At 39.8% G+C, this 14,390-nt stretch overlaps 1 protein-coding gene across 7 annotated transcripts in view; it reads left to right on the top strand.

The window, feature by feature from the left end:
• The window catches only part of LOC101898043 (uncharacterized), a 232,260-nt gene that overhangs the window by 33,924 nt on the left and 183,946 nt on the right, over nt 1-14,390 (top strand). For 3 of the 7 annotated variants that reach the window (XM_059126914.1, XM_059126886.1, XM_059126917.1), the window contains exons 1-3: nt 7,591-7,715; nt 7,852-8,233; nt 8,293-9,046. In XM_059126914.1, coding sequence (XP_058982897.1) covers nt 7,853-8,233; nt 8,293-9,046 — 1,135 coding nt within the window. In that variant the 5' untranslated portion in view covers nt 7,591-7,715; nt 7,852. Of the gene's footprint in view, nt 1-7,567; nt 7,791-7,851; nt 8,234-8,292; nt 9,047-14,390 lie in introns of those variants that run through there. The other 4 variants (XM_059126904.1, XM_059126897.1, XM_059126892.1 and 1 more) reach the window with 3 other exon arrangements.

Here is a 14,390-nt window from a genome sequence, read left to right as displayed (position 1 = left end):
ACCTTTAGTTCATGAATGGATTCTAACGTGACGTTGTTGAAGGCTCCCTCAATATCGAGGAAAGCAGCCAAGGTGAATAAGGAGCCATTCATGTTCTTCTCTATATACCCTACGACATCATGTTGCGCTGTTTCAACAGATTTACTTTTCATATAGGCATGCTGAGCAGTGCTGATGGCGGCCTTGGGTAGTAGAGATCTGATCTCTATGTCTATCAGCCTTTCTAAAGTTTTCAATAAGAAGGATGAGAGACTTATCGGTCTATAGTCCTTAGGAAGTGAGTGACCCCGTTTCCCCGCTTTGGGGATATAAGTGACTGTGACTTCTCTCCATGATTCCGGGATGTAGGATAGACACAGACAAGCTTTGAAAATCTTCCCCAGTATTGGGGATATTGACGCTGAGACATGCTGGATCATAGCGGGAATAATACCGCCTGGTCCTGGGGATTTAAAAGGCTTGAATGTATCTATAGCCCACTTAATTTTGGGTAAGCTTACATCTCTGTCAGCTAAGTTTTGGTCTCTAGCCGTATGATCCCGATGCACTTGATCGGTTTGCCGATTGCTTGCCGTGTCGATACAGCCGGGGAAGTGTGTGTTGGCTAGCAGGTTAAGAGTCTCTAGTCCAGAGTCAGCCCATGTGTCGTCAGTCCGTTTTATACTTCCTATGGATTTAGGATCCTTCGAAAGGACTTTACGAAATCTGGAGGCATCGTTGACACTTTCTATCGACTCAGTGAAGCATACCCAAGACGTGCGCTTGGTCTTCTTGATTATAGGCATCCCAGTCCGTACGTAGTTTGGTACTATCCCTCCTTAAATTGGCTAATTGTTTTGACCACCAAACTGGTTGACATTTTTTGCCTGGGTACGTTACCGGACAGACTTTTTCATAGCAATCAATCAAGGCACTCGTTATCGCATTTACGGAGTTGTCTATATCGAGGGTTGAGGTTAAGACCATGTTGTCGAAACAGTGAAGCCTGGATATAGCCAGCTCCGTAAATTTGTCCCAATTTGCCTTTCTTGGGTTTCTATGTGGTTTTTGATGAATACCCTCTACTAAGATTTTGAAAACTATCTTCCGGTGGTCTAAAAACGAGCACTCAGGAGAAACTTTCCAGTCTTGTATAAGAGATTCATCCTTGTTAGTAAAGGTGAGGTCAATGACCTCTGCCCTGTCTTTGATTGCCCTAATTTGAAATGTTGCATCGTTGCCCCTATTACATATTTTGAGATTATATTTCAGGATAAAATCAAAAATGAACTCACCTCTGACATTGGTATCGTTGCTGCCCCATTGGAAGTGGTGTGCGTTGGCATCACAACCTATAACCATATGGCCTTTGTCAGCCAGATCTTTGAGCAGCTCCTCTACTCCTCTACCAGGTGGGTCAGGTCGCACGTACGGTAGGTAGAGAGAGATGAAAATGAGAACCCTCCCGGATTTAGAATCCATTCTCGCCACCGTAACGTCTCCTCCACCGTAGTTGCTAAGGAAGATAAGATTTAAACTCTTTTTGCCAACAATAAACGTCCTTATCTTATCACCATTGGAGACCGCGTAAGAGACGTACTGCCAACTCCCTAGTCCAGTTACCCTATTATTGTATATATAAGGTTCCTGAACCAGAGCTTTGTCTACTTCAGCTTTCGTGAGGAATAGGAGGAGTTCGACAGCAGCTGATTTGCAGTGATGCAGATTAATCTGCATGATGCTAAGTAGCTGCTGTTTTCTTCCTCCTAATGCAACGGCGTTAGCTGAAAACGGATCCAGCCGGCGCCGAAGTGCAATTTTCCCCCACGAGCTTGAAGGTACTCCTGGCCATCCGTATCCATTGATACTTTGATAACCAGGTTCCTTATATTCCTGGTTTTCACAGCACATGACTTTCACGCCTCTGTAAAGGATTGCGCTGTCAAACGGCATTCATCTTGGGTCACCCTCTCCCGTGAAGACAAGCTCCCTCAGTCGATCTTCGAATAGCAGCCATCGACTGTCGCTGATTTTACCTCCCGGTTCAGCCTTGTCGATGATTGCTACTCGAAAATTGTCCGGGTAGATGGTCTGAGAGTACTTCCTCTTCCGTCCTGTTTGGCCTGCCGTTTGTGACTTGACCTCCCCCTTGTGGACCTTGTCAGGCTTAGAGTAGGGGCGGTTTGGCCAAGACCGACTTGCTGACGGACGGAGTGGAAGTTCTAGGTATAGGCCGAGAAGCCGGGGTCGTAGATGCCTTCTTGGCCTCAGGGTGTGGTTCCTCTGTAGACAGACCCCTCTTCAACGTTGAGCGTTAAGAGGTGTCAGCTTCCGTTGGAACTGCCTGTTCCTGCGCTTTTTGGCAGGTGGGTTTGACCCAGCAGGGTCAGCACTAACCGTCACCGCGTGAACAACAACCGGAGTGGTCTTGTTATCAGTGGTGGATTTGCTGACCTCCGCAGGGTCCTCGACAGAGGGTTGAACCACAGGTGGGTTTACCCTACTGTTGATAGCAGATGGTAGGAGAGTTAGAAGAATCTGATTAAGAGAACAGCTTGGTAAATGCGGGTGGTTCTTTTCGTACATTGCAAGTATCTTGAGGTTCATCTTAATCAGAATCCTCTCTCTCCGTTATCTGCGCTGGGTCCTGGCCGATAAATTTCTTACAGTACTTTACCGACCTTAGCCCCGCCTTGCTTTCGCCTCCTTCGGGTCGGCGCTGGTATGATTACTGCTAGTACTTACATTGATGGCGTCTTGCCGATCGAGGCTTATAACATCGGAGGTGACCGACGATGATCCCTCCTGGATTTGGGACTCTGCGCAAGTCTCGTTGGGAGTGTTCATAGCGGCCTTTTGAAATGACTTACCACTTTGAGACTAGGAAATGACCGTGATGTCAAGTTCCTCATCAGAGAGTGGTGAGTCATTTCCAAAGCCAGAAGGAACACTTTCCTGACTGAGCCTCAGCGTTTTTGTCTTTTCCATGAGAGCGAACAATTGTTCACTGTGTTGCTGAATACTGTCATGGATGACGTCACTGTAAATCAGTATTGAGTCGTCCCCTCCGGTCCTTGGTCGTTGCTTCCTTGGAAGCGATAGTGTCATTGGTGGTTGTTGGGGGTATGTTTTTGTTTTTAATTGTATTTTTCTCCATATAAAAAGTCGGACTTGGAGGAGATGAGGTCCGCCATGGCATAGCCTCCCTGCCATGGTAAGGACTTGGCAACTAAGCCTGTAACTCACTGAGGCGCCCAGGTATCACTGAGGCAACCGTACGAATACAGTCGGTACCCTGACTGCGATCCGAGGAACACTGATGGGTACGGTTTACGTAACACCCCAGCGTTAGGGGGTCTTAATCTTCGGTAGACCAACACCGGTCAGTGGATAGTTTGAGGCGCCAATTGTTTGCCTCGTCGAACTAGGGATCATGGGCACTCGGATATTTGTTCCGAGACTCTTCCCCTGGTATCGAATGTGACCTCTAATACCTTAGGGTAGTTGGTAGTCGGAATTACAACTCCAATGTACTCCTGTACATTAAAAGATAGCCTCATCTACGCAGTCCATGTGGTGAAAAGTGTGACCCTCGATTTAGTGGCGGATATCTTCATATTCATCGCTTCAGACTTCAGATGTTCTAGCCGACTAACCTGTTTACTTCCAGTTCTCTGCCTCTCTGGTCGTTAGCAAGGACGGAATGCCATAGTTCATGATGGGCCTACCTGAAGTGAACTGATATTGGGCATATAACGTGGGGTACAGCTATTTAATGGCAGAATATACACATTAAGCACCTCTACCTCGGCGGTTCCACACTTGACCCCTACCCCCATACATTCCATGTACGGGCCACTAGAGTCAAGCTCAGGCGCGATAAGTCTGTATTGGACAGAGTGGTGCAATAGGAAGGCTAATCCTCCACCTCCACCTCTGGAGCGATCCTTTCTCAATAGGTTGTATCCAACACAACTTTGAAGCCTGCAGGTGGCACTCAGATTCGTTTTCTTGATCGCTGCGACCTTGATGTTTTTCCGACTCATGAAGCTTACAATTTCCTTGATCATACCTCGGAGACCATCGCAGTTGAATTGGAGAAACGATGCATTGTCCGGAACTTGAACTGCTGCACGACTTGGTATTGCGGGGGAATTTCATACTCCGACGACGATGTGGATGAAGAATGATTGTAATGATTCTGGCTGCTCTTCAAACGAGCTTCGTCTTGGAACACAATTCTTGCCCGATGATCCTTCTTGACAGAGCACTCATTTTGATAAAAAAAAAGATAATTGTGTTTAGATGTCCAACCTGTATAAATAAAACAATCTGGTGTGGAAGATAATAGTGTACCTGCTAATTGCAGTGTCGTGTTCTCTGCTAGTATTATAATATGGGAATAATTGGTGAAGTAAACCCGGGTTGTTTGAATCTTATAGAGTGTTGAACAGATGGAAGCAAGTGTGAAGGATTGCTGTGCAGTTGTGATAAGAATTGAGCAAGCAATGCAAAAAGCTGTGTTGAAAACGACATCCTTAGAAGAATAACGGTTTCTGGGAATGTATTAAAACTTGAGAGACCCGATTTGAAAAATATTTACTTAGTGTGTCATCCTTCTTAGTCTTATAGATGCTATGCTATTTCAAGTAGAGTATAATTATAATCGACAAACGTGCAGCTTCTAAGTTAATGCTGATATACATGTTCAAACTACAAAGTGATGTCAATCCCAAAGCCTCATTTTTTCTGGCTGATATGAAAGAAGATGAGACGTCGACATTAATCAATGTGTAAGAATGTTTAATAACGAAGTTGGTGTGTTGTCGCTCATCCAGTCTGGCTTTTTGAATGCACAAATATTAATTCGCAAACTTTAAGTGGTTGGAATTATTTGAGTACTTATATTTTAGTATTAAATTAATATGTTTAATAATAATGTTCTACGAAACTACTTACTCAAAAGTAGTTTACTTAAATAATAAGTAAAGAGTATCTGTTAAAAAGTATGTGTTTTCGGTTTACGGATGTCCCATGTTCAATTATTAGCATTGCAAAGTACTTAGGAACATTTATCCAATCCTTATGGATATTTGGATTTTTTTTTTTGGAATTTTTTTTTTATTTCAAACTTCACCTCAAAGTATTTATTGGGGACCCCATAAAGTTTGCATTCTTGATTAGATTAAAGTCATATGTCGATTAAATTACGTCCATATTCCGCTCCACCCGCCATTTGAAATCACGCTAGATGTATTCTTATTTAAGATATGTCTTTGAAATTTTGCACAGACTTTTATATTATTTCTTGGAATATTGATATTAAATGTGGTTTATATTGATCCTTTTTTATAAGTAGCTCTCATTTAATTATATCTCCTTACATTCTTCGACAAAATGAGCTCTATTTTGTCATTTAAAATTAAAATTCTTTTGTGGAAATAGTCGCTTATTTCTTTTGGATTCTCATTGGATGGAAGTTTGCGAAAGAAGTGGGCCACTTTTCGATAAAAATCCCAACTGAATGGGGATATTCTAGCATCATTTGCTAATCAAATGGTATGAAATATTGAAATTGTGTATGATATGAAATATTGAAATTGAAATGTGGTGAGGTTACTAAAAGCTCGGGCAGCCCTCCATCATAAAATGAGTGTATATTGTTTCATCATCAATTTGAAACGCCACAATAAATATAATAGTATTCTTGATCACAGAAAATTCTGTGTCGATTAAAGTCTACCCAATTGAAATCTTTCCTCTATCCGTCGAGTGTTCCATTTGCTATATAGGTCGTAATATTTAAAATAAATCTTTAAAACTTTGCATCCTAAAATGATTAATGTTTGAAAAGGTAAACATCTGTTCCCGTTTAGATATAAGACCCACATAATGTTAACATTTATCATGCTTCCGCCACAATTTCTAAAGTTCTGTATTGTAAACTCTTTTTTAGCAATAATTATTTAATATTGGTATACTTTCAGACATAGAATCCATTTAACTGTTCCTGCAGACTTAAAGTATTATGAAGTTTGAGAAGCAATTACCTCATCGGAGAAATCACTGCTTTTAGTTCTAATTTCCAGTCAAGTAGTAATGTTCGTGTACCATGTATTCCTGAGGGTGTTTGTGAGATGTGTGAATTGTGATGAGGTTTTAGAAGCTTTATGTTTATTTAATTGAGGGCGGTTGGCTGTGACAGTCCGGATATAAATAATTAGGGCTTGACTTCTGTGTATTGTTTTGTATGTTGTGCATATTGTTACTTCCAATATAACAAATTCTGTTTCCTGTGGGTTGGAAAGTAGCGAAAGTAAACCTCAGCCGATATCCATTATGCCAATATTATCCAAGATGATGGAACATGTGATTAAAAAACAGGTTGTTGGTTACTTGGATGATTTGCTTCATTATAGCCAGTTTGGTTTTCGTTCCAATCGCAGTACCACGTATGACGGTGTGTCCTTTTTTCTCTTGATTTTGAAAAAGCAATACATAAAATTAACCATACTTTTTAAATTGAGAAGCTCCTTTGAGGTATGTATTCTTTTGTTTCGTGTAGAAAGCAGTATTTTAGTTACATAAGTTGACAGTCAATGTTTTGGCAGTAAATAGTGGTGTGCCTTAAGTTCTGTCCTGGGTCCCTCATTGTTTATTACATACACCAATTTTTTGTTTATTCGTACTGTTTGTAGACACTGTTTGCATTTTCATTATGTGCAGCATTTGTTTTTGGACGATTTAGTGTTTTAATAATTTCAGTGATAGTTTGTTACATTCTTGCAGTTTTGGAACAGATCAATATATTTCATTCATAACTGTATCCTTCTCCATTATTTTAAATGTTATGGAAATTTTCTATTTTCAAGTGTCATAATTAATTTTTTGATAAATGCACTTATTTGTTATCGATGTAAGATATTTCATCGAGTTCTATGAGTGATTTGAAGGAATTCAGAATCAGAAATTTTGGTGTGGGAATTGAGTAGATTTTTGACAATTGAGGTCGAACAACGCATGACACAATTGCAAAAGGTAGAACAAAGCTACCCCCTAAATACATTTTTTTTCTTTTGGTGTCCTTATTCTTTCAAAACATATACACATTTTGCGTATGTGTGTATATTGTTTTAAAAAAATACTATAATTTGAAATTATTTCGAATTCGGTTGCCAAATAAATGCATATTTTCGACGTTGATGGGCAATGTGTAAAATGTTGGGATAAAAATATATTATCCTACTATTTTGGATTCAATATTGTGGAATAACCCCATAATTCCATTCTTGTTTCCCCAATATAAGAATTTCCTTAAAAAAATGAAAAATAAACAAAACAATCTTTTGCATATTTAAAAGTCTATTTGACACTTTAAGACCCCAGTACAGAGTTGCATTTTTCTCGTTTCTTTGAAGTTGAGCTACCTTTCTTATTGAGCCATGGAACAACGAATATAGAGCGAGTCACGTATCTTGTGAACTTGGTAACACTGAATTCCATATATTTTATATAAGTATGTGCTCGTCAACGCGTGAATTGAAGCAACGTTTTCCGCTTTCACTTAGCGTTGGCATTTAGGTAGATAACTTACTCAGCAATTTAATTTTTCTCCGTCATTGAATTGAGCCATCGGCGTCAAATTTGTGTTTTGGTGATCTGTCTGGAACCGCTCAACCGCTCTCTTATTGTTTTGTTTGATCAGGTAAAACATTCATTCAGGTCAATTTTAAAAAGTAAGTTAGGTGAATAGAATCAATTGTAGAATTAAGAATCAATTGTAGTTGATAAACCAGAGATCAATATATAGAGTAATTAAAACCTTAATATAAAGTTTTCTACATTTCACTGATCTTATTTTATTTAATATAGCATGAAGGATATTCCTAAACCGCAATGGTCACTAGAAACTGATGAAAATACGGATAATGATGGTGCTACTAGTACCTCATTCAGTTTAGAGGAATGCATGAATGAATTTCGAGCTCGACGGATACGTCGTGTATCTTCTCACAGTCGTCAAGGGGAAGGCACCAAACATTTCGTAGAAAAACAACATGATAACTCCGATAAGGATTTAATCAATCAAAATTTATCCAACAAGAAACAAGAACGAAGGTCTAAGCCATGTAAAGATGGATTCTGTTATTGCTTTACCAGCGACAGTGGTGATGGTGGCGTTCCGGAATCGTTTTATCGTAAAGATGTGCGTGGCCCAGGACGATTTGCTAAGATAAGCTCGGAATGTCATAAGGTTTGTATTGTAATCTTATGAATTTTGTTCATATAATATGGTATTCTTTGCTCGTACAGACCTTTGACACTAAACCGAGTAAAGGAAACAAAATTCCAAGAAGCACCAAAGTGGGCGACTCTCATCTGAAAAAGGGACTTCGGATATCAAACGTTCGCAATATTTCAGCGATTAGCCGCTTGGAAACAACTAGCAATGATGCTCCTCTTATACATATAATACAAGAGTTCCGTGATAATTGTGTTGTCTCTGAGGTCAGAATCAATAAGAATAAATTAAATACCAAATGTCAGAAAGACGAGTCCAAATACGATACCGTCTCCAATAATTTTTCGGAAAGATACGACAAAAGTGTGCAGGAAAAACCATATAATTTGCCCCAATCAGAACTTGCGATACCACATACTCCAAGTGCGCCACCTCTAGATAATATATCAGAAGAATATACGTATAACGCTGAAAAACCTGCCATAGAAAAACTGCATAAGTCAGGTGGTCGGCTACTTCTGAAGCGTTTATCTATTTCAAACGCTAAGTTTGAACATCGTGAATTCAAAGATCCTCCACCAAAGCCTCCAAGAAGTTCACTTAGTGTAGATGAAAAGTCCTCAAAATCTAGTTATTCCACATCATCTTCAGTAAGAAAAGCTGAGAGTATTTTAGACGATTTTTTAGCGAGTAGAAGATTTCAAAATGAGAGAACAGGCGATGCAAATCATACACTTTTATATCACCAAACACAATCAAAACAAACCACGACAAACGAACAAAGGACTTGTTTGGAAAAAGGAAAGCGGAGATCGTATCCATTGGGTAAATATAATATATTTTTTTTTATATATTCTATCTTTATATATATAAAAAATAAAGTGATGGTAGTTACTACTCTCATAACTCAAGAACGGCTTGAGTTATATTGACAATTCACATGAATTTGGAATGGTTTCTTGACAGAAAAGAATAAAACCTGAACCTTTCGGAAAAAATGCGGATACGAATGAAATTTTCGTTACATTTACAACTGACAACTTTATATGTTTTGTAATGTTATAAGATGTTTTTTCTATTAAATACCATGTTAATTTACGTAAATTTCGCCATCCCAATCACAAGAAGAAAGACATGTTAATAATGAAATGTCCAAGTTAACATTGAGAAAACATCAAAATTATCAACCAAATGAACATTGTTAAAATTGAAATCTACATGCAAATCGTGGAAAATTATTCAAATTTTTTCATTTAAGTTTTATGCATCGTTATTATTCTGTATTCGTGAGAAGTACCACACTTTATATACCATATTCTTTCAATGTAGATAATATCAGTAGTACATTGTTTTCGTCCGCATGAACCCTTTATAAGGAAGGTAACCAAAATAATTTTTTAACGTACTTATTTGTTTATTGAATCTTTCATATATTTGGATGAAAATAACATTAAATTTTCATATCTAGATAATATTAATTTTATAGGGCGGTTGCCAATGCAATTACCCCATAGTTTTCATGATTTTTTTTTCATGTTTTTTGTGGGCTTGTGGATACAGATAAATCTGTTGTTGTTGTTGTTGTTGTTGTAGCAGTAGTACATATATGTGTTTGCGTTCTGCTAATCTGGTTCCAGCTCCAGGTTTAGAAATTCGGCTACTTTAACGGGCTGTAGCCAGAGATCTTCTGGAGTGAGTTGGGTAGGTTTGGCTGTGCAATTAAAGAGGTGTAGCGTATTGTGCGGGCTTGTATCGCACGCCGGGCAGGCGTCACGCACATCTTCATCAATTCGTGCCCAATACGAATTGAGACGACTACACCATCCTGGACGTAATTGCGCCAAAACTACCCTGGTTTGTCTAGGCAGCTGACGTTCTTCAGCTGCAATGGATGGGGGGTGGACTCCGAGGACGGCATTCACTTTAAAACTGCTAATAGCATCCGCGACTGCATCGGTGTGAATGCCACTCAGACCTGCCTGATAGGCTTCTTGATCTAGAGGATCTCTCTTATAGCGCTGGACCTCCCTCTCTAGCAACGAAATCATATGATTATGCTGACGTAAGGGAAGGACTTTCGCCTCCTCATGTAGATGGTCCACTGGTGTCATGAGGAGGCTCCCTGTCGCAGTTCTCAGGGCAGCGTTCTGGCAGGTCTGGATATGCTTCCATTGTGTAGCACTAGTATTCGCAGACCACACACGGGCTTTGGACTTCTTGTTCCGGAATTCCACTTACGACTGGCGTCCACACATATAGTTGATTATCCAACGTTTCAAACTTGGCCGGAGGGTAGTTCTCTGCACGTCCTCGAACAGTGTGGCATGATTGACCGTATCAAATACCTTTGATAGGTCAAAGGCTACCAACACTGTTCTGTCACACGGCCTGTTCTGGTTCAGTCCTCTACTAATATGTGTGGAAATGGCGTGTAATGCTGTTGTGGTACTATGTTGTGGACGGAATCCGTGCTGGTGGTTGGCAACTGTATAGCTTTCTCTAATGCTGGGGAGGAGTAAAGCCTCAAGAGTATTTGCTACTGGCGACAAAAGCGAAATCGGCCTGTACGATTCGCCTTTACTGGCATCCTTGCCTGGCTTCAGTAGCGGGACCACCCGGCCCATTTTCCAGGTTTCGGGCACTATGTGGGTGGCTAGCGACAAATTGAGAACTTTCGTTAAGTACTCGACTCCCGGCGTATCCAGCTGCTTCAACATTACCATTGAGATTCCGTCTGGGCCCAACGCTTTGGATGACTTAGCGTTACGGATGACATTTGCAACATCACCCATCGTAAACTGTGGTGGTTCCTCCTCGGCGGGAAGAGATCTGATACGACGCTTCGCCCTATCCCTCTCGGGGTGCTCGACAAATTGTCGATTAAAATATTCCGCGCACCTCTTCGGATCAGTCACCGTTACGTCGTTAAAAGTGACTGAGGTCCTATCATCCTTTTTCCAGGGTTCGAGAGCAACTTAACCGTTACCCACAGCTTACTCATATCGGTTCCAATGTTGCAGCACTTCAGATGGTCTAGCCACTTTTTCCTCTTATGCTCCTGTACCAACCGGTTGACTTCCACTGTCAAATCACTGATTCTAGGATCAGTAGGGTTGGTACGACGGAGATCATCACGCTCGTTTGCTAATCCCGCTGCCTCTGCTGGGAAGTTTGGTCTTATCTCGGGTATTCGACCAGCAGGTATATAGCGAGCGGCTGCAGCTTTGATGATGTTTCGGAAAATCCTTTCTGCTACCCGAACATCAGAAGGGTTGGGCAGTTCTCTGAAGCGGCGGTTGGTGAATTCTCTGAACTCTGGCCAGTGAGCTTTCCCATGGTTAAGGAAAGTGCGGCGTTCAGATGTTATGAAATCGGCCGACCTGCTTATGGAGACGATTATCGGGAGATGGCCTAAGCCAAGAGAAATGACGGGTTGCCAACTCACGTCATTTATCAGACCGGGTGACACTATGGTTAAGTCTGGCGAACTGTGACACTCTCCTCTTATTCGGGTGGGCGCATCCTCGTTAACCGTGCAGAATGTGGAGCAGTCAATCTGCTCTGCCAGCGCTGATCCCCTCTGGTCATTACCTGGGACGGAATGCCACAACTCATGGTGGGCATTAAAATCCCCTAGTACCTGGCGGTTATTGCCTACCAATAATAGGCTATGGGCCCCCACCTCCACTTCTGGTGCGATCCTTCCTTAGTACGTTGTAACCATAACAACGTTGTAGGCTGCAATCGTAGAACCCGCTGCCGTGGGATTGAGATAAATCTGTGATTTAATTGACTAGGTAATTCAGTTTAGTGCAGGAATAGACTTACGGATATAATGTTGCTTTAGTTAGATACAGTTATATGTAATTATTTCGCAGACTGCAGTAATAGTCTTATCTTCTTCGCAGAAGCTGCTTCCAATTTAGCGTATAACTAGCTGTCGAAATATAACAGTAGATGGTGAAAAACGTTCAGTTGACCAGACAAGAGCTGAAAATAATATATTGCAGATATAACTGTATTCGTTGAAGATAGATTAACTGTTGTAGCTTGTATGTAATTACACTTATATTCTGGCATGGAGTAATATTGAATTTTATTATAAATTACCATCGAGACGCCACCGCAAGCTCTGTAACCGTTTATTCTAAAACAGTTTCTAGATGTAAAATGAATATCTGATACCAATAAAATGTGTATGTTGAGTGATTGAATAAAGTTTTCGACCTCGTGTTCATGTTGGCTTAAGTCGTTTGAGTTCCAAAAACAGATTAGAATTTCACTTATTTTTGTTTTAAAACGATTTGCATTAACATAGATTGATTTCTCATCATGCTTTGCATGCTTGGCTGAGTCATTTTTCAAAGGGAGTTTGGGAGTGGTAAATTCTTTCCTCTTTTTTTGCTCAGGGAATCAACCGTTTTGTTATTAAATTTTGGAGTTTCTCGTACAGCTACCTTGTGGCTAAGGTAGAATTTTTTATATGGGCATATAAAGAGCATCCTCTGTAGTTCGCAGTATGGTTTCCATCACAATTGCTGCACTTCTTGACGTTTAGATCAGTTTTAGGATGTGGACATTCCAACGATTTGTGGAAATCGCTGGATGTGTTACTATACAGATTGCAGTTTGCAATAAGTTTGACCGTACTCTTGGCAGTCTGTACAGTTTATTTGAGGTTATTCTATTCTTTCTCCACGATTACAAACAAACCTAAGGTGATAAATTGAATGAATTTTTCCCATTTTTTAGTTGCGAAGATTCACATGTTAGTTCTACTTTGAATATAAGTTGCGGAGCTTTATCTATTAAAAACTTTGATGATGGACTTTGTTTCGAATCACTCTGCTGCGAGAGCATCCTTTATATCTTCTATGGGTGTAGAACTATGAAGCCCTTTTGATATCTTGAGCTGATAATTGTAGTAATTTTTCTTTTCGCAATCCAGAACACGAACTAGGTCCATATAATGCATTTTTCACAGTTTCACGAGATTTTTTTGTTTCTTTGTAAGATATAGTGAGGGAGGTTTTTGGGATCTAACCAGTTGTATTATTTCGTCAGCCTCGTTCGAGAATTGAGAATCTGTTGTTGCGGTCATTATCTGCTGACTTTTGGGTTTTGACGTTTGGTCCTTGGTGGGAGTTCTAGAACTGGCCTTAAGCTTCGTTACTTAGACATATCGGTCCATACCTTAAGGAACTTAGTTTTGATTGGTGTTTTTTTTTAAAGAAAAAATATTTATTTTGGGCCTTGGGCATTAGACTAACTAATATATAGACAAAGGAATGCTAGTTTTGTCTTTTTATGCAGATAGCTCTCAGGACGCTTTTGCATGGTCAACATGTTGATTGAGCCAAAAATTCTACATACTGTAAACAACTATTAAAATTCACCAAAATACGTCAGGTCCATATCTTAAAATCTACAAATTATAACGTTTTCAAAATTGATACCTTATTAAATTCACCCCATCATGCCATTTTCCATTTCAATTACAAACATTTACATTTTTTTTTGTGTGTTGAAAATATCAATGAATTATAAATTGATATTTTCAACACACAAAAAAATAAATTATTCAATTGTCAATCTTGAAATAGTTCAACAAAATGTCGGCTAAGCATGTCGAATTTTAGGTGACGCTGTTATGGGACACTGTTAGACTGACAAATATCCTACAGTTGTTGATAAGCGTGCTGAGTACTAATGTTTTTACTAAATAAGTAATGGTGTTGATATGGAAGAAAGCTTCGATAGATATTTTATGATATTAGATCTCTGTTTGCATGGAGAATGTTCAACCCATTTGCGATCAAATCTGTATGTTAACAAAATGGTTGTTGGTAGTTATCTTTTTGTAGCTCATTATGTCTGAGTCGTCTGCGTTAAGCCAATGGTGAAGAATCTAAAGAGTTTAGTATTAGAGTTTAGTATTACATGCATCTCAACACGATCGATATAATCACTAATTCTGTTATGCTGTAACAAAGTTCTTACCATTTCGGCTGCCTTCTTGATTGTGAAACTCTCAACTTTAAAATCCGCTTATATGAGCGTTTAATGATTGGATTTTAATAGAATACTTCCATCTTGAACCGTCTGTGTATATGTGCTGACATGCGGAGGAGGTTACGTCGGTATAGTTACGTCAATAAAGTGACATGTG

This window comes from Musca domestica, unplaced genomic scaffold, assembly GCF_030504385.1.
Source record: "Musca domestica strain aabys unplaced genomic scaffold, Musca_domestica.polishedcontigs.V.1.1 10, whole genome shotgun sequence".
NCBI lineage: Eukaryota > Metazoa > Arthropoda > Insecta > Diptera > Muscidae > Musca > Musca domestica.
Note: the sequence above shows the minus strand (reverse complement) of the source record. Positions and strands in the feature narration are given on the sequence as shown.